At 40.2% G+C, this 23,720-nt stretch overlaps 1 protein-coding gene across 12 annotated transcripts in view; it reads left to right on the top strand.

Moving 5' to 3' along the window:
* Nucleotides 1-12,177, top strand: part of ksr1a (kinase suppressor of ras 1a) — a 200,603-nt gene extending 188,426 nt beyond the window's left edge. For 9 of the 12 annotated variants that reach the window (XM_068010573.1, XM_068010569.1, XM_068010568.1 and 6 more), the window contains 3 exons: nt 250-385; nt 1,297-1,430; nt 10,164-12,177. In XM_068010573.1, the coding sequence (XP_067866674.1) occupies nt 250-385; nt 1,297-1,430; nt 10,164-10,245 (352 nt within the window). In that variant the 3' untranslated portion in view covers nt 10,246-12,177. Of the gene's footprint in view, nt 1-249; nt 386-1,296; nt 1,431-8,214; nt 8,250-9,611; nt 10,114-10,163 lie in introns of those variants that run through there. The other 3 variants (XM_068010571.1, XM_068010570.1, XM_068010572.1) reach the window with 3 other exon arrangements.
* Nucleotides 12,178-23,720: the final 11,543 nt, after the last annotated feature.

Genomic DNA, 23,720 nt, shown 5'->3' with positions numbered 1-23,720 from the left:
TTTTTGGGGGGGAAAATGTTAATTTCCTGCAAAGCAAGGCCCCACAGTTTTATCCATGGATCTTTGTACTTCATGAGGTTTGTAATTTTATGAGGTGTAATTGGGATATATTCTAAGTAAAATAGTTAGTTCAATGTTTCAATATAACCTACAGTATTGATATAGAATGGGATAGGGAATTTTTTTAAACCGATGCAATTTTATGTAATGTACATTTTGGATATTCAGTTAATTTCCTAATTCTTGCAGGACTATTTGGTATGAACTTCAAGCAAGGGATTGGCCATTTAAGAACCAACCTGTAGAGGCAATTATCTGGCAAGTTGGTAGTGGGGAAGGAGTTCAAAATCTTCTTGCTCAGATTTCCTTGGGAAAGGAAGTGACGGTGAGTAAGGATTATCATGGAACAGCAATTGGTTTGTGCCAAGTGTTACATTAAGTTAATACAAAAATAGTAGAATCTCTGCCTTTTAGTTTTATTTAAAAAAAACTTCCAGTATAGAAAACATTTTGAAGTTGTAGGGACTTGAGCCTCCTATTAATATGACTCCTTTTATCTGAATGAAGAAATGTAAGGAGAAATTGGATAAATGTATTTGAAAACCTATGCTTTATAGTTAGAGTTCTGTGCTCACTATTTTGGGATCACTAAAATTGCAATCATGTCATCTTTTCCATGTTATGAATAATGGTCCGCCTTCCTCCAATGGCTTCATGGGTAAACCACTAAACCCATGGGGAGCAGAGGATCCAAGGTTCATTTCCTGCACTCTGCACAGTTAGCTGATCTCCCAGTTGGAGCACTAAAATTAGCCTCAATGACACACACAACCTTCAACCCATCACTAACTTTTTAGAAATAAAAACAGAAAATGCTCAAAACACTCACTAGGTTTGCTGTGAACAGAAGTTCACTTTACAGGTGTAAACTCTTGGTCAGAGCCGAAAGAGATTACAGACGAATAGCAATTAAAAGAACAGAACAAAGGGAAGTGGGAGGGAAATACACACACATGTATCAAAAACAAGGTGATTAAATGGCTGAAATGATATTGAAGATGTTTTGGTGACAGGGAACATATGAAGAACTCTGGCATTGGGATATAAGTCGAGTAGTAATTGAAGTGGTTTAAAAACTCCAGGAGCCTGGGAGTAGAAAAAAGCTCATCGACACTGGGGGTCCATGGTGTTCTGATGGTGGGTTCCCACCTCAAGGACCAACCCCTCCCCACTGATCAAAATCTCATCAACAAAGGAGTAACTGAAACACTGAAAACTTGTTTTGCTTGCTCTTAGGAAATTCTGTCTGCATGTTGGTCTTATGATCAAAACGAAAGGCCAACTTTTACTCAGCTGATGGACATGCTTGAAAAACTGCCAAAACTCAACAGGCGACTTTCTCATCCAGGTCACTTCTGGAAATCTGCAGAGTTAGTATCTCATAATTTTCAGTTTTTTGCCTTACTTTGTCATGATTTAATCTGCTTGGGTAGCATTCAATTTTTATCCCGCAACTCAATTGGTAGTTGTCTGTGCCTGTGCTTACTGGGAAAACAAACAGAAAATGCTTGAAATCTCAGGTCTGGCAGTATCTATGGAGTGGGCAACAAAGTTAATGTTTGGAGTCTGTGACCTCTCATTAGAAGTGGGAAAAGTTAGAAATGTAATAGATTTTAAGTGAGTGAAAGGGGGGGAGGGTGGGAAAAAGAACAAAAAGGAAGGTCAGTGATAGGGTGGAGGGCAGGAGAGATTAAATGACACAAGGTTTCATGCTGCAAGACCAAAGGGAGTGATATATAAGGTGATTTAAGGGGATTGACAAAATAGACGTAGAGAGGATGTTTCTTCTGGTGGGGAAATCTAGAATGAGAGGTCATTGTTTTAAATCTGCTACCCCTTATCCTAAAACTGAGATGAGGAGAAATTACTTCTCTCAAAAGTCTGTGGAATTCACTACCCCAGAGTGCAGTGGATGCCGGGACATTGAGTAAATTTAAGGAGGAGATTTTTAATTAGTAATGGGTTGAAGGGTTATGAAATCTGGGCAGTAAAGTGGAGTTGAGCCCAAGATGAGATCAGCCATGATCGTATTGAATGGCGGAGCAGGCTCGAGGGGCTGAATTGCCTACTCCTGCTCCTAGTTCTTATGTTCTAAAGATGTATCTAGAGGAGGTGTGAATGGCAGGATCCTGAATAGCTGCTGTCCAAAAGCGGAGGAAAAGAAATGAGAGAGAAAAACTAAACCAGCAAAGAAAAATGAAACAGAATAGGGCAGACGTCGATATCTAAAATTGTTGAACTCCGTGCTCAGTTCAGAAGACTGTAAAGTGGCTAGTCAAAAGATGAGTTGCTATTCCTCGAGCTTGCATTGAGCTTCATTGGAACATTGTAGGATGTCAAGGACAGAAAGGTCAGACTGGGAGCAAGGTGGAGAATTAAAACAATTGGAATGTGATAGCTCAGGGTCACACTTGTGGACTGAAAGGTGCTTCACAAAGCAGTCACTCAGCCTGCATTTGATTTCCCCAATGTAGAGACTACATTGTGAGCAGCGAATATAGTACACTAAATTGAAAGAAGTATACGTAAATTGCTGCTTCACCTAGAAGGAATGTTTGGAGCCTTGGACAGTGAGAAGGGAGGAGATAAAAGGGCAGGAGTTGCATTCCCTGCGCTTGTGTGAAAAGGTGCCTTAGGAGAGAGAGGGGGTGTTGAGGGTGATTAAGTAGTCAACTAGGGTATCGTGGTGGGGGGAGAGGGGAATATGTGTTTGCTGCTGGCATCAAGTTGGACGTGGCGGACATGGTGGAACATGATGCATTGAATACGGAGGCTAGTGGGGTGGAAGATGAGGACAAGGGGGAGCCCTATTTGTGGTTCTGGGAGGGAGGGGAAGGGGTGATATAGAATGGACGTAGTTAAGGCCACCGTAACCACAGTGGGGGGTGCGGGGGGGAGAGGCGGGAGGAGGAATCTTTGGTTGAGGAAAAACGAAGACAGATCGGAAGTGCTAGTATGGAAGGCTGGAAGGTTGCATTGGTGGAACAGATAAAATGGAGATGGAGAAACTGGGAGAGTGGAATAGAGTCCTGTGCTTACTGGTCTAGCTTTTCAGTCCTTTTGCTGTTGGCATATATTTAGATTTCTTTGGGCTGAAAGTGAGCATTTAAACTGCAGATGTTTAATTTTGAGTTTTGTAACTTTGCTTTAAGCACTTGTTTATCAGCAAATCAAAGTGGGTTACTTAATCTTTTAATTACTTTATTTGCTTTGTTTATAACGAAATTAACTTTCTGTGCTGGCACAGTCATAAGCTTAAAGGGCAGGCGGTATGGTATGGTACCAGGTCTCTCTTAACACTGCTCTCCATACAGTTACTGGGCAGTCTGAGAGAGGGGCTCACAGTGACACTTTTTTGTTACTTCCCATACCGAGGCATCCGGCTTTTGACATTCTGCCAATGTCCCAGCTGAGATTGATAACCATTAAGAATCAAAATTGGGTACTTCATAGTGTGTCATGTTAAGTTATGTAAAAACTTTTTGTCCATTGGTCCTTTTCATACTAATATTGCTTTAGTTGCAGAAATCAAATATAAAACTCTGATAATATGTATATAATCATTTTTCTAAAAATCTCAAACGTGGGACTTATTTTGGGCATGAGTGTATGCCATATAATTGGTACTATTTGTTTTCAACCTAATTGCTTTCTCTGGTATTTTATCATTTCCATAGCAGTCTTAGAGTTGTTACAACCGACCGCTCCTGTCAAAGCCCCCACTCAAAATATATGATTCTGATTGTGGTGGGAAAAACGCACTGATAATTCAATCCCGTTGCTCCACAGGTCACCTAACATACCATTTAAAACTTTCCAAATTAAAGAAAGACCCAACCAAATTGTACCATCTATTAACCCCCTGAATGAGGCTAACCAAACCAGGTGTCTTTAGGTCAACAAATTAACACTTTAATTAGAAGAACTAAATTCTTAAACACTATGAAGATATAAACAACATTTAAAATAGAAAAAATTAGAGTCCTTGCCAATTTACAGTCCAATGTTGCTTGAAGTCCTCACGGAATGTTGCTTTCCTTCTCCAGGTAATTTCAACAATTAATGACTTGCAAACACTTTCAACAGAATCAATCTGGAGTTTTGAGGCATAAAAGTCTAACTTGCCTTTCTTCAATTTAAATTACCAGAGATCTCTGTTTTGGTTTGGTGTTTTAGAATTTTGAGATTTAAAAATTAAACAGATTAAAATCCTCTTCCTTCAGTTTAAATGGTTGGGTGCTCATTTTCCAGGTGCTGTCATCACAGCTCTGTGTCTGTTAGAACAAACTATCTTCAACTAAAAGACCGTTCAAGAATGAATTGTAACAAATGTATCGCATGAGACTCACTCCCAGTGGTTGTATCTATGGTAACGAGAACACATCCTTTGATTCGCAGACTCCAAATGGCTGTTTCTAACGGCAACCGAAAATGTACCTTTCTAGAATTCCTGAGGCTTGCCGGTTCTTAAAGCAATACTGATCCTTGGCAAGCCTTAAAGGCAAACTGCATATTCCCGAAAAAAAAACACTACAGCACCATGACAGAGTATTTAGATAAATAGACATGTCTTAACACTTGCACTGAGAGACTTTAAATTTAAAGTGACCTCCTACTCATCAGTCCCAACAATGAATCAATGGCACCAATGTTTCAACCTGACAACTCAAGCCACATTTTATAGTGCAGATTTTTCAGTCATTAGAAGGTTGATAAATCGTCACCTCACAAACCTAAAATAATGCACAGCCAGAATGTAGATAAGCTGATGTTTGTTGTGGCAAATTTCATTGTGTGCTACTTGAATGAAATATTTTTCTTGGGCATTCAATAGTCACAAGAAACAATTAGGTCATTTTTTGTTTTCAGCACACATTGGGTGGGCAGTGGCGGAATGATGGGGTTGCCTGCCCGTTGGCATCGCTGTGAGGTCCAATCCACTTTTCTGGTCTTAAAACGCTAATATTGACCAGCTGCCAGTGCTGGTCAGCAGTATGTGCTCATTCAGCAACTCGCCATTTGAAGGCATGGGAAATCTGGTGGCTGCTCCACGTAGCCAAGCTAGAAGTGGGACCTTAAGGGGAAGGAGGGAATCTGGGGGTGGGGGTGATGGGGAGATGACACAGAGAGACCAGTAGCTGATGTGAACTTTGAGGGCAGGAGGAGAGTGACACCACAAAATTTCTTGGAAAGTGAATTTTAAACTTTTTTGGAGTGGCCGGCAACAATTCCTTTAAGGACTGCTGGCTCAGTCACTTAGTTTCGCTGGTCTAGCTCACTCTATACCTCGCGGAAGACTGCAATTGCATCGTAGGAACCAGAGTTCTATGTTTTAATGAGGTTCCTGCCTGTTTTGGGTGGGAGTGCTGACCGCCAATTTTGAGGCCTGCTCAAAAATTGCTGAATCAGTTTAATGTTTCAAAAATATCAACTTCAAATATTCCAGAGAAGGACGAGTGTAAATCTCTAAGTGGTATGAATTGTACATGTTCAGCAATGTGCCACTCGTCCAGAAAGTGTCATTTCGAATGCTTTTTTTAATGCTTGCTTTTCCACAAATTGTGCCAGTGTGTGACAAAGCTTCCACCAACTGGGTTCTGCTTGAGAGCTGACATCACATATCTGTACTCTGGAATGTGTAACTGATATGTATGAATGTGAAAGAGTTGAGATTTGGCTACTTTATTTATCTTTTTTAACTGTATTTTTTTTATGACTAAGTTATTTCTAATACTTATTTTCTCTCTCTCTTTTTGGTTTGTTCATTGTCTTTCTCCATCTCTCTTCCTGTACTTGTGTGAACACTCTGGTATCCTGTTGAAACTCCTTGGACATCCATTACCCTGGCCTATTAACCTACGACATCTGATCTTTTATTTGAACACCTCACCATTCACCTTGTATTTAAACTTTGAATACTGTTGAACCTTGATATTTCTATTGTCCTTTTATCTTCAATGCTTTTGTGAATATTTGAATCTTGGTGACTGAATCATATTCTCTAAGATGTTGGTACCCTTATTCCTTCCACAGCCACCACTGGCACCAAGCCTTGCATCACCACCCTGCTTTGTGATTTTCAGTGAAATCTTTGAAAGACTAACTTGGATCTTATGTACCTTCTACTGTTTATCTGGAGTATTTCTCTTTCTGATAAAAGTAGCCTTCCTTTTGATTAGTGTCATTTTTCTGGTGGTGGCAGTAAATAAAATGCTTTGGCAAGGCTGTAACCAAGCTACAACAATGGAACTCCTTTCTAAAACGTTTTGGCTGTTTTTCTATGAGTCTCCTTGGGATTCGGGTGAAATTACCAAATATTACACTTATTATATAGATCTATACATGTGTTCGTCAACCCTGCCGACAGAGGTCTCCAGTGGTATTTTTCTCCATGTTATGATGCTGTAAGGCAGGAAAATAATTTTAAAAGCTAATGGAATGTCAGCCTTTATCTCAAGGGGGGAAGTTATGTTAGTTATGTAAAGCTCTGGTTAGACCCCATTTAGCATACTGAGTTCAGTTCTGGGCACCACACCTCAGGAAGGATGTACTGGCTTTGGAGGGGGTGCAGCCCAGGTTCACCACAATGATAACAGGGCTGAAAGGCTTGGACTATGAGAACAGGATGCATAGACTAGGCTTGTATTCCCTTGAGTATAGAAGATTGAGGTGATCCAGTCGTGGTGTTCGAGATGATTAAAGGAGCTGGTGAGGTAGTTAGAGAAAGACTGTTTTCTCTGGTGGGGAAATCCAGAACAAAGGGCCATAACCTCACAATTAGAGCTCGGCCATTCAGGGGTTATGTCAGGAGGAACTTCTTCCCACAATGGGAGGTGGAAATCTGGAACACTCTCCCTCAGAAAGCCATTGAGGCCAGGTCAATTGAAAATTTCAAAACTGAGATTGATTTTATTAGGCAAGGATGTTAAGGGATATGGAGCCAAGACAGATAGAGTCAAGATACAGATCAGCCACGATCTAATTGAATGACGGATCAGGCTCAAGAGGCTAAATGGCCTACTTCTGTTCCTGCGTAGTAGGATGGCGCCCCTAGTGTATTACACCATGGAGTGTTTGGGTACAGGTTTGCACCCACAGGTCCCTGTGCATCGTGTGCCAACATGGCAGGAAGAGCACAAAGGAGAGGCCAAGTGCTTCCCCACAAGGAGGAAGGGAAAGTTTTCGGGAGCATTACCCAGGCCACATTTGGACAACCCGCCTCCTAGATGTTCATTATAGAGCATAATTGGGATAAGGTATAGGCACAGGTCTCCAAAGCCATGAAGGTTCGGAGCAGACAGACTCCAAAGATAGGTTGTCCAAATGTGGCCAAAGATAGGTGAAAAAGCTTACAGAAATATTTAAATCCTAGAAAACACAGTAACCTGTTGCATAATTCTACATTCTCTTGAACATTGGAAAAAAAATTATCTGATATTGTGTACTATTTTGAAATATTGTAAATAGCAAGTTCTAAACAGGTTATTGTGAAGCCCAGTTTAAAAAAAAAACTTCATCCCAGTCTCCCAACACAATTTGTTCTAGTTAGTGCAGAGCCTATTAATTAGAACACTTGCTTAGTTGATTCATTATTTGCGTGATTTGAATAACTGAATAAAGAGGTTGCTCTCTCCAAGGATATTTCTTTTGAGAGGTTTCTAATTTTGATAGTTTGAAGGCTGAGGCAAGCACAGGACACTGGGGTTTACATTGAGAAGGAATAGCCTCTGACTTATCTTGACATTAAAGAAAAGGTAATGTAAACATTTTAATTTGAGAACAATATAAAATACCTCCATGGCTTGTTTACTGTTTAGTGGTACAGTGAAAGATTTGAAATGGTTTCCATCACCTGTATGTACAAAGTTTAGGAAAAAGTAGTTAACTTACTGTTTAACAAAGCTGTTATTCCACTAACTATAGTTTAATGCTATAATAGTATAAAGAAATGGTGTATTTGAATATGTTGCTGATCAATATTTTGGAACTATGCAAATATAGAACTAGGGCCAATTTGTTAGTTGAAAAATGCCATGTGACTGGTATTAATTTGTAATAAACTGTAATTGGGAAAGATTTTAAAATGTGTTGCTATTACATTTGGCTTCAAACATCTGTCTCTTCATTCTAAACAATGTACTGTATCTCATTTAGGTTGTCATTCTGAAAAAAAGAGACCGCAGCAAGTAGTGAGTAACTGCTTTCACTTTTAGATACACTACCTTCCTTCCCAGTTTCAAAATTTTATGTAATTTTAATGTATCCGATTCTTCCTTGTAACCTGTGATCCAACACATAATCTATAACTGATTCAAATATTTATTACAATAAAAAAGTTTTTTTTTAGTTAAGCAGTCATTTCCAGTGGCAGGATACCAAAATGAAGTTTTCAGTGTTTCAAAACTCATTACAGGAATTTACCCAACATTTACAAGTTGATTATTTGGTCTATATTTACCTGGGCTAAAATATTCCAGTAATATGACTTTTGATTTATGGTTTTTGGATGGTCCAGCTTTGTTGAACAGTAAGACAGCAAACACCTCTTCCACTCATATAGGAATGTGCAACAAAGATTTTACTTCAAAATAGTTTGTATGCCATGGTCAAAATTGTGTTGTAAATGTGCCAATGCACCACTTTATTACAGTGCTAAAATCATCAGAAGAGTTGAAATTTAAAAAAATCAGTTACCCAAAGCTAACACTGTTACTTGGGTTTAAAGATATGGTTTCTAAAATGATCATATCGCTGAATCTGTCTTCCCATAGTATACCCAAATCATTCTCAATCTATTCTTTCTTCAGCCTTTCCTGTATATAGTGTGCTTTGACACCTTGTATGCTATATTGCCCCCAATTGTAGAGCTATTGCTGCTCACTAACCCTGAAAATAAACACAGTAAACCTGTATACTACCAAGTTTCCATGCCTTTCCTCTGTCCTTCAGTATGCATACTGAAGAGGTAACTTTCCAGATCGAGCAGCAGTACTCAAGACAATTGCATAGGGCTTGTTTAGCATTCCAAGTTATAAGTCTGTCTGCAGTGTGTTTTCAAAGAACTATTGGGCTTTGTATGGAAGATCATATTTAATTTGAAGTCTTGGGTTTGTTGTGATTGAAATCTAGAAACCGATGTATGCATTAATTTATCCATTTGCAGAAAAGTACAAAAATTATATACTTGAAAACATAATCCTTAGGTCTTGATTAGAGCATGGGTGATTGTAGTAGTGTGGAAAATGGGACAATATTGTTCAACCTTTTCCTATTTCCTATTCCTGAAGATGCTTTTATTGTATGACCCTAAAAGTGAAGTTCTCCACTTCCAGGTAAATTTGGTGGTAGGATTTTCGAACACAGTTGGCATTAGAGCTGGTCTTGTATTCAGGATTGAGCATGTTTTTCCTTGCTACTCTATTACCAGTACTAATGAAGGAAATTAATACTGAAAGCTTGTGATTTGCAGTTTTTCACCATGCATGGTTTGAATTGGTTTCTTTTATCTTAACTGATTAACTTTGAATTCTCCTGTGTTTTTCCCTTTCCAGGTTGTAGCTGTGGGTGCAATATCTGGGCCTGCCTTGCATGCATCCAAGCTTTCTCCCCTGTGCTGCAACAACTTTGGCAATCATTTCCATCGTTCAATCTTTCAAACTTAACCCTTGGACACAATATAACAGTAATCCCTAACTCTCCCAAGCTTCTTTGTCTTTGATTTCCTTTCTCTGGGCTATTGGCTTCAAAGATAACATCGTTGTCAGAAAACCACCCTTCATACTAACGAATGAGCCTGGTTACTTGGAAGTACTTCAAACAAAACACCTGCCACTGAACTGGGTCTGATTTTTACTGCTGACTGTATTAATACTACACACATGCTGAAGAAACAAAAAAACATTTTCACTGTGATTTTCTACTTTTGAAGTCTTTATTTGACCATTTAGCTCTGGTCCAGATTTTAATTTTTATCTGGGCTACGCAGTGACAGTTTGTAGGTAGGAATACAGTTGACTTGTTTTTTTCTGCGCAGTCACTATCCCTGCTGTGATGGAATTGGAAAAAGAAGTTAACCTGTTTTATTTCTCCTGTTTTCTTTTCAGCATTAATAGTAGCAAAGGTCTTGCAAGGTTCGAAAGACTTGACCTGGGAATTCTGGAACAGCAAAGCAATCAAAAGCTTTAATGGGGTTTCTCACTTTGTTTTCATGGGCTGTATTGCAGTGATACGTCGAGTTCTGTTCCTCAGAATATTTCCAAAAAAGTTTCAAGATTCACCAAATTTTTCTGCGACAGTTGAGGTGCCCAGTGAAAGAGGAAAGGATAAGGCTGTTGAGTATTGGGAGACCAGAGGCTTAACTCTTGGTCACCTACTTATAAAATTGTTCATTAAATAAGTAGTATAAAAAGAGCTGTCTCATATGCCTTTTAATTGCTGGAGAATTTGCAGCTTCAGTTCATCAGAACTTGCATGCACACTTAAACATAGTGCTTCATAAAAGCTCCTGTTGAATCCACAGAGAACTAATCTAGTCAAAGAGCAGAACCTTAGTTTAGATATTTATGTAAAACTATTTCACATTGATTGGAGACTCTTGCATGTTGGATTGTTCACAATATGCTGCTGATGGTGAAAATATGAAAGGCAAGTTATGGACAGCTTGGATGTAAGTCTTATAATCAGGGCCAAATTTCTTTATCCTGTAAATTTGTAGGTACTGTGGGTACAGAATTAAAAGGGGAACGGGAAAGGTGGGGTTAATTCTTCATCCAATTCACAATTTGAGCATAAAGCAGTAAGTGCTTTTGATAAAACAATAAGTAACAAAATGTTAGCAGAACATCTATTAAAATGCATGCACATGGAATCAAAATTAAAGTGATAGAACCATCAAGGAACAGGTGATGCAAGTAACTGGTCTGCACAAAAACTTCCTGTAGGAGAGAGAGCAGCACAGTGAAGACTTGCTGAAATGCTTTAAGTGGAACATTGTACCAGTCACAGCGTCATCGCTGGTCTCTTGCTAAATGTACTGATCTTGATCTAATGGGCCATTGTTACTTCCAAGTCTCACATGAGCTATATTGACACAAGATTGTGTCATTTTAATGCAGTCTATTTAGTTTACCTTTGTTAGCTAATAGAGGAGAAATTTTAAGTATGTAACCCCCAAAAATCCTAAATGTGTATTATTCTCTCACAAGTGCAGTTATTACAAGAAATGAAGAGAAAATGGAAGAAAAGCATTCTGCTTAGACCCTGTTTCCTCTATTAGCACAACTATGAGATAAACTACAGTTGAGAATGTGGGTTTTGTTTTCTTTATTTTATCTTAATTTGTGCCCCTTTTTGAACTATTTATGCCTAACTAGTTACTAAAGGAAAATCCTTGGACCTTGTTTGCTGACTGAATCCATGTAAAGATCCTTCATCTCACTCTGCCCTCTTTGCCACCCACTTAGTTGACCAGGGGAGGAGGAGAAGGAGACAGCTTGAGAAATCCCTTGTCTGACTCTGTGTTGCCCAATGTGTACTTTGTCAGAGATTGTCTAGTTTACACAAACACGAGGCTGCATGAATCCTGGTCCCTGGATGAAGAGTTCTAACATAAAAAAGCTCTGCATCCTGGTGAGCTATTCAGGTTGCGGAGTCAAACCCTTTTGTATTTAACATGCACTCAAGGTTCCATCCAAATAGCCTACATTTGATTTAGGTGTCCAGGAAAAGCCCTCTAGTAATTGGATCCTGTATCTTTGGTCCAGGCTGATGCTGAGGACCACTCTGTAAATAGAGCTGCATTCTATGAGTGTTTACATACAAACTGAATTCTTGCTAATGTGAAACAGACAATTGTTTGGATAATGTTTTTCATAGATTTTTGAACTACAAAGAAGTGGTAATTAGAAAAGAGACCTCTGTATTGTAACTACTAATTTGCCATGAAGGCCACAGATTCTGATATTTAAGTTCTCCTGTGTTTGCATGAACTTATTGGTTTGAATGAGATTTGCATTGAAATGTGTATGTAACTGAGACGATCGGTATTTCTTAAATAATTCAGATTTTATATAATTAATGGTATATTCCCCTGTACGTGACACCTATAAAAGCCTTTTTTTTAAATTTGCAGTTTAGTTTACGTATTATGCTTACGGTGCATAGTATTGCAAACTGTGTCACTGTATCCAGACAATATGGGTGGAAATATGACTAAGTTGGATAACTGAACAGATGCAGTTTCCCTCAGTAAAAGACATTATGAAAATACCAATCAAAATAACATTGCATTAAATCCAACTGTTCTCAATAAGTCAATGTGCAGTACCATCCATTAATTGTAGAACATTTTTGTGGAATACACATTTAAAAAGTTTTGCACCATGTGTAGAATTTTGGTGTTCAGGCATATAATTGATTACGGTTGAAATTAATTTTAAAAATTAGATGTTGAATGTTGTATTCTATGAAACATATGAATCATTGAACCTTGACTTGTATTTGGAAGCCAGTTCCAAAAGTGGTTATTTCAAACTGACCAGTTTGCTTAGACCTTGAGCTCTTTGTTCATTCGTCATTCTGACACTGTCGATGTGTTGTCATGTTTCAACCAGCAGCTCAAATTATTGGCTATCCCAAGCTATGGCAAGATAACTAGAATCATAACTGGATATAGAAGAAAAATCACCTTGGCACACAAACAAATGGAATGGACTGCCACCAGACACCATGAACAGCTGAGTCAGCTATTGCAAAAGGGAATAGAAACATTTAGTATTAAATACAGTGAACAAGCTCATACAGGGACCAGCAAAACATACAAAATGGTGGAAGTTGTTCTCAACAATAAGGAATTACAGGTTTTGAATGAAGCAGGAAGATATTTTAGGTAGATTTCAGCTTTTTCTTCCAAGGAAATTCAGGGGAAAAAATAAACAAATGCTTCAAATGCTGCCCTTGAGTATTGCTGGAGCATTTGGTGAACAGCACGTAAGAGGCATTATGTGTAACCATCTGCACTAGATGCACTTGTACATTTGTTTCCAGTTTTTCTTGTCCTAACTTGCACAGAGTCATGTTCACCCTTCATCCTTCTGCTCGCTGACCGACATGGGCTACCGGTCCAGCAGTGCCTCTCTTAAAAAATAAATAAAGCCCTCATCAAATCCCTCTGTGGCCTTGCTCCTCCTAACTCTAACTTCCTCCAGGCCTACAACCTGCTGAGTACTCTGCATTCCCCCAACTCTGGCAGCTTGTGCATTTCCCACTTTCTTTGCCCTACCATTGGCAGCTGTGCCTTCAGCTGTCTATGCCCTAAGCAATGGAATTCTCTCCCTAAACTTCGCCACCTCTCAACTTTTAAGATGCTCCTCAAAACCTACTTCTGACTAAGCTTTTGGCCACCTGCCCTAATGCCTCCTGCTTCATATCAGTGCAAATTCTTTTATGCTCCTGCGAAGCACCTTGGGACATTTCTATTATGTTAAAGGTGCTATATAAATACAAGTTGTTGTAACTTTGTATGAAAGTTTGCAAGATTCAAAATTTAGAAACCGTATACCAGTGTGCTGAAATTATTTACCCGGGGTGGGGGTGGGGGGCAGGGCAGGGTTCTGCTGATATTCTCCTCAACCCTGGCAGAAGAATGATGAATGCCCTGGAAAATGGAAGTGATAGTGGAAGTTTTTGACCTGCTATTAAGAGGTGGAATCTCTGCCTGCACCTTAACAAGGAAAATGGCAATGATGTGCAGACACCCTGGGCTGGGAGTTCCTGCTCCATTTGCTAAGTCAGGATCCACTCTCTCTCTGGAGCCCAGCACATTGACCGAGTTGAGCCATCCCCATTGTGGGGCATGGTAGCACAGTGGTTACGTTGCTGAACTAGTAATCCGGAGGCCTGGCCTAATGATCCAGCGATGAGTTCAAATCCCAACCTGGCAGCTAGGGAATTTAAATTCAGTTAATTGAATAAAATCTGGAATAAAAAACTAGTTGTCAGTAATGGTGACCATGATACTACCAAATTGTCATACTGATTCACTAATGTCCTTTAAGGAAGGAAATCTGCTGTTCTTACCTGTTCTGGCCTGTATGTGACTCCCCACAGCTGTCTTCTGAAATGGTTTTGTAAGCCACTCCGTTGTATTCAAGAAGGCAATTCATCTCCACATTCTCAAGAGCAATTAGGGATGCGCAATAAATACTGGCCTTACCACATCACGTGAACGAATTTTTAAAAAGGAGCGAATATAGGCCCCACCCAGGAAGAAAAATAAAATCTTTACTTGGGACTCGGGAGAATGTGGCCTGGGTCAGGAAGGGTGGACCTAGTTAACACATTCCCGTTGCTACAAGTCTTTCGTTACATGGGGCAGGTGGGTGCCAGAGTTGTGCCCATAGTGGTGCTTTTGCATAGTTACCACTATTTTGTTCAAGGGTCCTCTTGCTATCCTTGCAAACTCCAATGGAGTTGGTGCTGGAGAGTATTGGCAGAGATGCAGCCACAGCATTGCATCCAAAGCATTTTTAACTCCCAGCTTTCCAGACTCTTCACTCCTTTCAATGTGTTACGATGTTATAGTTTAAGTTGAACTTATAACGGAAATATAAAGTTAATGACAAAGTACGCAACTTAAAATTGAAGCCTACATTACATCTACATCCTAATCCAATTGTCCCCTGGTCTAACTCTGCTTCACCTGAAGACCATACTTGGTCTCCACTTCCTGTGTGCAACACCATGGATGATTGATCTTAAATATGTGATATCCTGTGGTGGTTTTATGCAATGTGCTTTTAAGAATTACATAGAATATGCAGCATACAAAACAGGCCATTTGAACCAACAAGTCTATGCTGGTGTTTATACTCTACATGAGCCTCCTCTCATCCCTCTTCATTTAACGGTATCATCATAACCTAGCCGCTCTAGTATTAAAATAATCTGTTATTCCTGAAGTAGTTATAAAATCATTGCAACCACCATATTAAGTATTAATCTCACTGAAATACTGTTGCACTGCAGGGCTAAAGATTCCCAGTTTTAACAAGAGTGAAGATCTTAAATTAGAGTTGAGAGTTGCAAACTGTAGTCGCAGGTGCATTGGACTTGAAGTTTTAGCGGTTAGCCCAAAATGAAATTTGGACTCGTCCTCATTGGGTGGCTCCTGCAATTCTTGCTAAACCCTCCCAATGGAGTACTCGTTGGGGTTTTAGTTCTCAAGTCTCTTTTCCCCCATCCCTCCAAAACGATCAAATTTAAAGCCAGTGTTGATAGTTGCAGAGAAATCTGTTCCACCTTCCTGGCTGAATGATGAAGTATGTGACCAGGGGCAGGAGTGGTGGAGTTGAAAGGCAAAAAATAAAAATAACATCTGAGAATTCTGCAGGGTGTGACTACTTGGCATGTCCATTTAGTTCCAGTGATGAGAGAAATTGAAGGTCAGTTGATGCGAGAGAAAATTGAGGAATGTAGGTGAAGAAAGGAAAAAACTTAAAAGTAGAGCAGCTTGAGAAAGGTTATAAAAACCAATAGGAATTTGACGAGTCTTTGTTTGGTACAGATCTTGCATGTAGAAGTAAATGAGAAATCAGGAATAGTGCCATGATTTGTTCTATGAATGATAAACCATGTAACTTGCTAATGCAAAATTTGATTATAATCCAGTGGTTAAGAGCTAACTTGGAGAAATATTTATATTTTTTTCATGGAGATGCATTGATGACCATATCATTCTGGTTCTTGTAGCTCTTTGTTTTAAGCTGGTATAATTTCAGTTAACAAATCCTAGGAATGGGAGGGAGGGACTGTTTATCTCTGATCTGACCATTGTCAGATACGTACTTATTCCATATCCCTGTCTTATTATGTACCATTATGTCTTCCTTTCCGCATTGAATGCGTTTGCAGCTCTTTTCAAATTATGTTATTTCATTAATCTCTGGGTGGCTTCCTATCCCACTTAGTAATTTGTCATATCAACCTAATTATAACTTATTTCCGTTCCATTACTCTGTTTGGATTTAAAAAAAAATAAATGTTTATTTAGAACCACTAAAGGGATTTTCATGGTGTCAGCCTGGTCTCATTGCTCACACTTGCCTCTGTCTCAGAAGGTTGTAACTCGAGCCATGCTGCACAGACCTGAGTGTTGAGGCAGTGCAGCCTCGTTATATTTCAGATGAGATGTTAAACCAAGGCTCTATCTGCCCCCTGAACTAGACACAAAAGATCCTGTGAAACTATTTGAAGGGCCGGGTGTCCTGACCAACATTGATCACCAATCAACATCACTAAAAGAGAGTATCTGGTCATTTATCACATGGCTGTTTGTGGGATTTTTTTTTGGCTCGTTACTTTTCCAGACATTAAACAGTGACACCATTTAAAGAAAGGCTTGCATTTATATAGTAAAGGCCTGCTCGGGTCTGGAAAAAAAAAGCCCGACCCGACCATAGTGCACTCACTGTACTCACCACTTTTGGATAGATGGAATGGAAGGAAGCTGCACTGCTGCTACATGAGCACAATGACATCATCGAGATGCTCACTCGCTCACAGCGCAGACTCAGTCTGTGGAGTACTGTGTGTGTCCGACCCGAGCCCGAAAGCTGGACCCGGAAGAGCAACCCGACCAGAACCTGATACATGTCGGGTTCGGGTCAGGCAGCAGGCCTTTATTATATAGTGCCTTTCACAAGCATCCGATGTCTCAAAGTGCTTAACAACCATTGAAATACTTTTGAGGTGTAGTCACTATTGTAATGTAGGAAACGTGGCATCAATTTGTGCTCCCACAAGCAACTATGATAATGATTAGATAATATGTTTTTGATGTTGCTTGAGGGCTTGCCAAATAACTCCCTTGCTCTTCAAAACTGTGCTATGAGATCTTTTAAGTCCACCAGAGGGGCAGGCAGGGCCTCGGTTTAACATCTCATCCGAAAGAACTGCAGAACTGCACTGGAGTATCAGCCTTGATTTTTGTGCTCAACTGAGCCACAGCTGACACACTTAATTGGCTCACCTAATTGGCTGTGATGAGTTTTGGGATCTGCCAAGGATGAGAAAAGTGCTATATAGATATCAGTTTTCTTTCAATTATTAAAATAATCTCTGTCACGGCCTTAGTTTTGCAAGCTATTAATCTCTGCACTGTTCACCACTGGAAAATGGAAGATGCTTGGTTTGCAGGTCTTTGCCAATCTTGAGTTAAACTAAAGCCCAACACCCCTTCCCTCTGGGACAGCACCCCCTTCAAATCGCCCAATTGGAATTAGGAACGCGTATACAGAATTGCAATCTCGATGGGACTGCAAAAGTACATCTTTGCACAGGGTCCTTTAAATAATATATTAATCAGAGAATGCAGAGCAGGTCAGGCAGCATCTGAAAGGGAAACAAATGTTTGTGTAGGATCCTCTGTCAGACCCATCCTGAAATGTTGAGGTTGCCACTTTGTTTCGGATACTGACTTATCCGTAGTGTGACTCCAGCATTTTCTGGGTTTTTGTTCATTTTCTGGTTCTTTTTCATGTTCAGAATTATAATTTTTAAAATGAATGTTTTATTGATACGCTGGTAAAACTGATAACACAAGCTACTTTCCAAGTTCTGAAAACAAATGATCCCATTGAATGTAGCCATATTAAGGTATGAGTGCAACAATAATTGAAAACCATTCTAAGTTCATAGTGTTCATACGGTACTATAGTATAGTTGTTGTGTTACTAGACTAGTAATCCAAAGTCCTGGACTAATAATTTGGAGACTTGAGTTCAAATCCCACTAAATCTGAAATAAAAACTAGTCTCAGTAATGGTGACTATGAAACCACCAGATTATGGTTTAAAAAAAAAATAAATTCATCTGGTTCACTAAGTTCCTTTAGGGAACTAAATCTGCTGTCCTTACCTAGTCTGCCCTATATGTGACTCCAGACAACTGCCCTCTGAAATGGCCCTGCAAGCTACATAATTGTATGAAAAAAAAAATCCTGGCACTGTGGGAATACCTTCACCATATGGACTGCAGTGGTTCAAGAAGGCAGCTCGTCACCACCTTCTCAAGGGCAATTAGAGATGGGTAATAAGGAATGGGCAGTAAATGCTGGGCCTTGTTAGTGATATGCACATCCTCTGAATGAACGAAAAAAAGTAAAAGCAAAATCGGGATTGAAAAGATGTGTACTATTTGGAGTGGGTTCTATATTTTGGTCTATCTCTGTTCATAAATAAAACAATATTAATTGCTCTCATGGTTCAAAGATTCTCTCAGTTACACACATGACGCATTTTTTATTTTTATTTTTGTAACAATTGTGGAGGATTCCTTCAGCTACTTTTCTTTGTACTGCACCTGAGATTGAATGTAATGCAAATGTGTTATAGTGGCACCGAAGTATATTGAAGCAGAGTAGCATTGTAAGCACGCTGGTTTCAGTGCAATCTTAAACATGTATTATGAATGTAAATTACATTTTATATTGGCTTCCTGAAGCTAGGTGTAGCATTTTGGTACTTTAGAAATTCTGTACATGGATTCTTTTTTTGTGTGTGTGTGTGTGTGTGTGTGTGTGTGTGTGTATGTATGTGTGTTTTTAAAAGGGGAGTTTTCGATAATTTATTGGTGGCTTAAACTTTAAGGATTGGGTGTTTTAGTGTTGGATTCTTGCACCTTGTACACTGGTGCTGTTTAAGTTTAGTGCTTCCTTTGAAAAATATTATGTATGTTGCTAAGTGGAGGACGCCATTCTGCAGTATTTTGCAATAAGTGGTGTGTTTTTTTTAAAAAAATATTATGGGATGGTTACACAAGGGAGCAGATGCAACACAAGTTTTCACCCCCAGAAAATAAATTAAAATGTGAAAGACGGCTGTTCTGATTGTAGAATATTGCAGCAGTAGGTGAAATGCAGTACTATATGTAAATGGTGGCTATTAAAGAAAGCAACACATTTGTGTAAGCAACTTAATTAGATTTGAATGTGATGTAAATTTGTACAGTAAAATTATATTTTCTATAAACTGGGTTTGTCTTCCAGGAAACTGCAATTAATTTATATGAGAATCTGTTAGTATTAACCAAGGTCTATGTTTAGTTTATGCAACCCCAAGAATCTCTGTATGCTGGATGAATCCTGTATCAGACATGTAGGTTTTTGTGTAGACAATATTGTCTTAATGCTCATAATAAAAATTTCTGTTTACCAATTGTGTTGTATTTTATTAAACAGAGGATGCAAAGTAACACTTAATACACCACTGTGACACATACAGGGCTAAAGAGGTGCACAGGAGTCTAGCGTAAGCTGCCATTCAGTGTCAGCTGAGGCTCAGATGGTAGCATTCAGCTCTGAGTTAGAAGGTTGTGTGTTTAAGTCCCACTCCAGGACTACAGCACAAAAATCAAAGCTGGCACTCCATTGCAGTATTGAGGGAGTGCTAAACTGTTGGAGGTGCCATCTTTCAGATGCTCTCAGGTGAATGGAAAAGATTGCATGACACTATTTTGAAGAAGAGTTATCCTTGGTGTCCTGGAAAATATTTATCCCTCAATCAATATTTTAAAAAAAATTATCTGGTCAATATCCCATTGCTGTTTGTAGGCTGCCTAGAACAATCGGCTCCACTCGGCAAAACTCTGCATTGGGAGGCAAGCCTCAGAGGTTTTTGGAAATTCGGAATAATACTGCTTTCCTGTTGGGAAAGTGCCAGAAATCAAGCTTTTTACTTTATATATCAATACTTTAGAGTTAAATGTAGGGGGTATGATTAAGAAGTTTAGGAAAGTGGTCGTGTGGTTGACAGTGAGGAAGAAAGCTGTAGATTGCAGGAAGATACCAATGGACTAATCGAGTCAAGCAACCTCTGTGGAGAGGGAAACAGTTAACGTTTCAGAGGCATCGAAGCCAGTAGCCTGGCACTCAGGAGAGGTGGAGGAAGAGTGATGAGAAGCAATATAGCCCAACACTGACAAGCAACCCACAATCCACCTACATTACCAGGATAGGGGGCAGAGTTTAGAAACACTCACCAACACGATTCCAGTAAAACATCCCAGGAGGAAAAGGGGGACCAGTGTGTGTGCCTGCCTGGTTATCCTGCAGGCCCATCAGTCAAACCCTCCACTCCTCCCAAGCCACAGCTCAGCTTGCAGCTTCCTGCACCTTGAGCCAGCCCTGCCCAGGTGTGGCACAGTTCAAGGGTAGTCTTTGGGGAATCAGGGAGGGGTAACCTCTTGCTCTGTGCTGTGTCCCAAATGGTTCCTCTCCTCCCCTCTGCCTTTAAACTGAACAAAGGAACCAGATTTATGTAACAATGGAAAAACCCACCACAAAAATGGTAAAAAGACAATTAAAGGCTCTGTATCTGCGCACAGCATTCATAGCAAAACTGATGAATTGTCAGCACATATAGAAATAAGTATGTATGACCTGATAGCCATGGTTGCAAGGTGACTGTGGCTGGGACCTGAATATTCAAGGCTATTTGACATTTCACAAGAACAGGAAGCTCGGAAAAGGTGGTGTAGCACTGTTAATGAAGGGTGACATTCATACAGTAGTGAGAGATAGCCTTCATTCGAAAGATACAGATATAGAATCAATTTGGGTAGAAATAAGAAATAGCAAAGGAAAGAAGTCACATGGGAGTAGTTTATAGATCCCCAACTGTAGGACAGAGTATACAGGAAGAAATAATGGGGGCTTGTAAGAAAGGTACTGCAATAATCATGGGTGATTTTAATCTACATCTAGATTGGACAAATCAGATTGGCAAAGGTAGCCTGAAAGATGAGTTCACAAAGTGTATTTGGGACAATTTCTTGGAGCAGTGCGTTCTAGTGCCAACCAGGGAGCGGGCCCTTCTAGACCTGGTAATGTGTAATGAGACAGAACTAATTAATGACCTAGTAAAGGAGCCTTTAGGCAATAGTGATCATAGCATGGTAGAATTTCACATTCACATTGAGGGTGAGAAGTGTGGGTCTATGACTAGTGTCTTAAACTTAAAGCAATTAGTAGGATATGAAGACAGAGGGCTGAATTTTATGAGTGCGCGCAATTTGTGGCGGTGCACTCTGTTGGCGGTGTGCATCTGGATGCGCAGTCCCTGAGCCCCTGTGATATTCTGCGCGGGGGCTCATTTAAATAGAGGAGGCCTGTCAAGGCCTCTAAGGATTTTATACATTTCAATGAGGTCATCTGTTATTCTCTAAACTCTAGAGAATATTTATTTATTTAGAGATATAGCACTGAAACAGGCCCTTCAGCCCAAGTCTGTGCTGACCAACAACCACCCATTTATAATAATCCTACATTAATCCCATATTCTCTACCACATCCCCAGCATTCTCCTACCACCTACCTACACTAGGGCCAATTTACAATGGCCAATTTACCTATCAACCTGCAAGTCTTTGGCTGTGGGAGGAAACCAGAGCACCCGGCTGAAACCCATGCAGTCACAGGGAGAACTTGCAAACTCCACACAGGCAATACCCAGAACTGAACCCGGGTCGCTGGAGCTGTGAGGCTGCGGTGCTAACCACTGTGCCGCCCTAAATAGTGACTCATTCTACTCAATCCTGCCTCACAGAACAACCCTCTGATTCCTGGGAATGAATCTAGTGAACCTTTGTTGCACCCCCTCTAAGGCAAATCTATCATTCCTTAGGTAAGGAGAGCAAAACTGCACAAGTACTCCAGGTGCAGTCTCGCCAAAGCCCTATATAATTGCAGCAAGACTTCCTTACTCTCATACTGCAACTGCCTTGCAATAAATACTCACATGCCATTTGCCTTCCGAATTCCTTGGAACTATCTTACATCTGGCAGCATCCCACCAGAAATTGTGACTGTGGCACTTTATTTGATGCATTTTCAGGCACTTTGAAGTGGACTGTGAAGCAGCAGCTAGTAATGCTATCATTTATTGTAATTATTATCTGGAGCCACTTGTTAGGAGGTTGCATCTAGGCACATTTTTCTGTGCTCTGCTGCTGAGTCTTTACATATATCACTCGCCCATGCCTTATATCTAGGCCAGTAAAGCAAATTATCTAAAGTTTAAGAACACAACACACATGCATGCCAATGATCCCTCTGAATTCTCTTTGCTGTGCGCAGCCTGTTTATTTCAATGTGTGGTACTCTTTTTTTGTGTGTGGCCACACACGTGCGGTGCCTCACTGGGCACAGCTTGTGAGTGGCCTGCGTGGGACCTTCACCATTACACCATGCAAGCAAGCAGCTTGGAGGCAACATGGAAGCATGCTATTTGTGAGGTGTTGTCAGTGGTGAGTGTCGGAGCTCTTAGTCACTCAAACTACAGAACAATTTGAATAAACTGAGAGCTGGGTCCCCGAGTTATAGTTTAGGTTAGTTACTGCCCTCCTTCAATTGATGAAACAGTGCTTCTACAACTTGGAAGAAGCACTGAGGGAAGCAAGGGCACAGAATGTATTCTGGGTCAGGGACTTAGATGTCCATCACCAAGACTGGCTTGGTAGCACCCCTATTGGCCTAGTGCTGAAGGACATATATGCCAGACTGGACCTGTGGCAAGTGCTGAGAGAACCAACAAGAAAGAGGGAAAAACCTACTTGACCTTGTCCTTACCAATCTACCTGTCACAGATGCATCTGTCCATGAAAGTATTGGTAGAAGTGACTGTTGCACAGTCCTTGTGGAAACCCCCTCTTCACGGTGAGGACATTCTCTATCGTGTTGTGTGGCTCTACCACTGTGCTAAATGGAATGGACTCAGAACAGACCTAGCAGCTCAAAACTGGGTATCCATGAGTCGATGTGGGCCATCAGCAGCAGCGGAATTGTATTCAACTACAATTTGTAACCTTATGGCCTGGCATGTCCCCCACTTGACTGTTACCGTCAAACCAGTGGACCAACCCTGTTTCAATCAGGAATATAGGAGAGCATGCCAGGAGCAGCAACAGGCATACTTAAATATGAGGTACCAACCCGGTGAAGCTATAACACAGGACTAAATGCATGCTGAATAACGGAAGCAATATGCTATATAGCCAGAACTAAACAATCCCACAACTCAGATCAGATCAAAGCTCTGTAGTTCTGAGGGAGTGCTATGCTTTTTGAGGTGCTGATTTTCAGATGAGATGTTAAACCAAGGACCTGTCAGACCTCTCTGGTAAAAGATCCCAAAGCACTATTTCAAAGTCCTGGCCAATATTTATCCCTCAACCAAGATCATTAAAACAGATTATGTGGTCATTATCACATTGCTGTTTGTTGGAGCTTACTGTATGTAAATTGGCTGCCGTTTTTCCGACATTACAACAGTCATTACATTTCAAAGGACTGGCTGTAAAACACATTGGGATCTCCTGAGGCTGTGAAAGGTGCAATATAAATGCAAGTCTTTTTTTTCCTTTCAATCCCCCTTATGACAATAATCAATATTAACCTCTTGTTCGATGTTTTAGAAAGTAAGCACCTACATCACCACTGTATAATCTTTCTTCACATACAATCATACAAATTAGGAGCAGGAACCGGCCATTCGGCCCCTTCAAGCCTGCTCCGCCATTTAATAAGATCATGACTGATCCGATTGTGGCCTCAACTCGACTTTCCCGCCTACCCCTGATACCCTTTGACTGTCTTGTTAGTCAAGAAT

Source organism: Heterodontus francisci, chromosome 30 (assembly GCF_036365525.1).
Source record: "Heterodontus francisci isolate sHetFra1 chromosome 30, sHetFra1.hap1, whole genome shotgun sequence".
Lineage (NCBI taxonomy): Eukaryota > Metazoa > Chordata > Chondrichthyes > Heterodontiformes > Heterodontidae > Heterodontus > Heterodontus francisci.
Note: the sequence above shows the minus strand (reverse complement) of the source record. Positions and strands in the feature narration are given on the sequence as shown.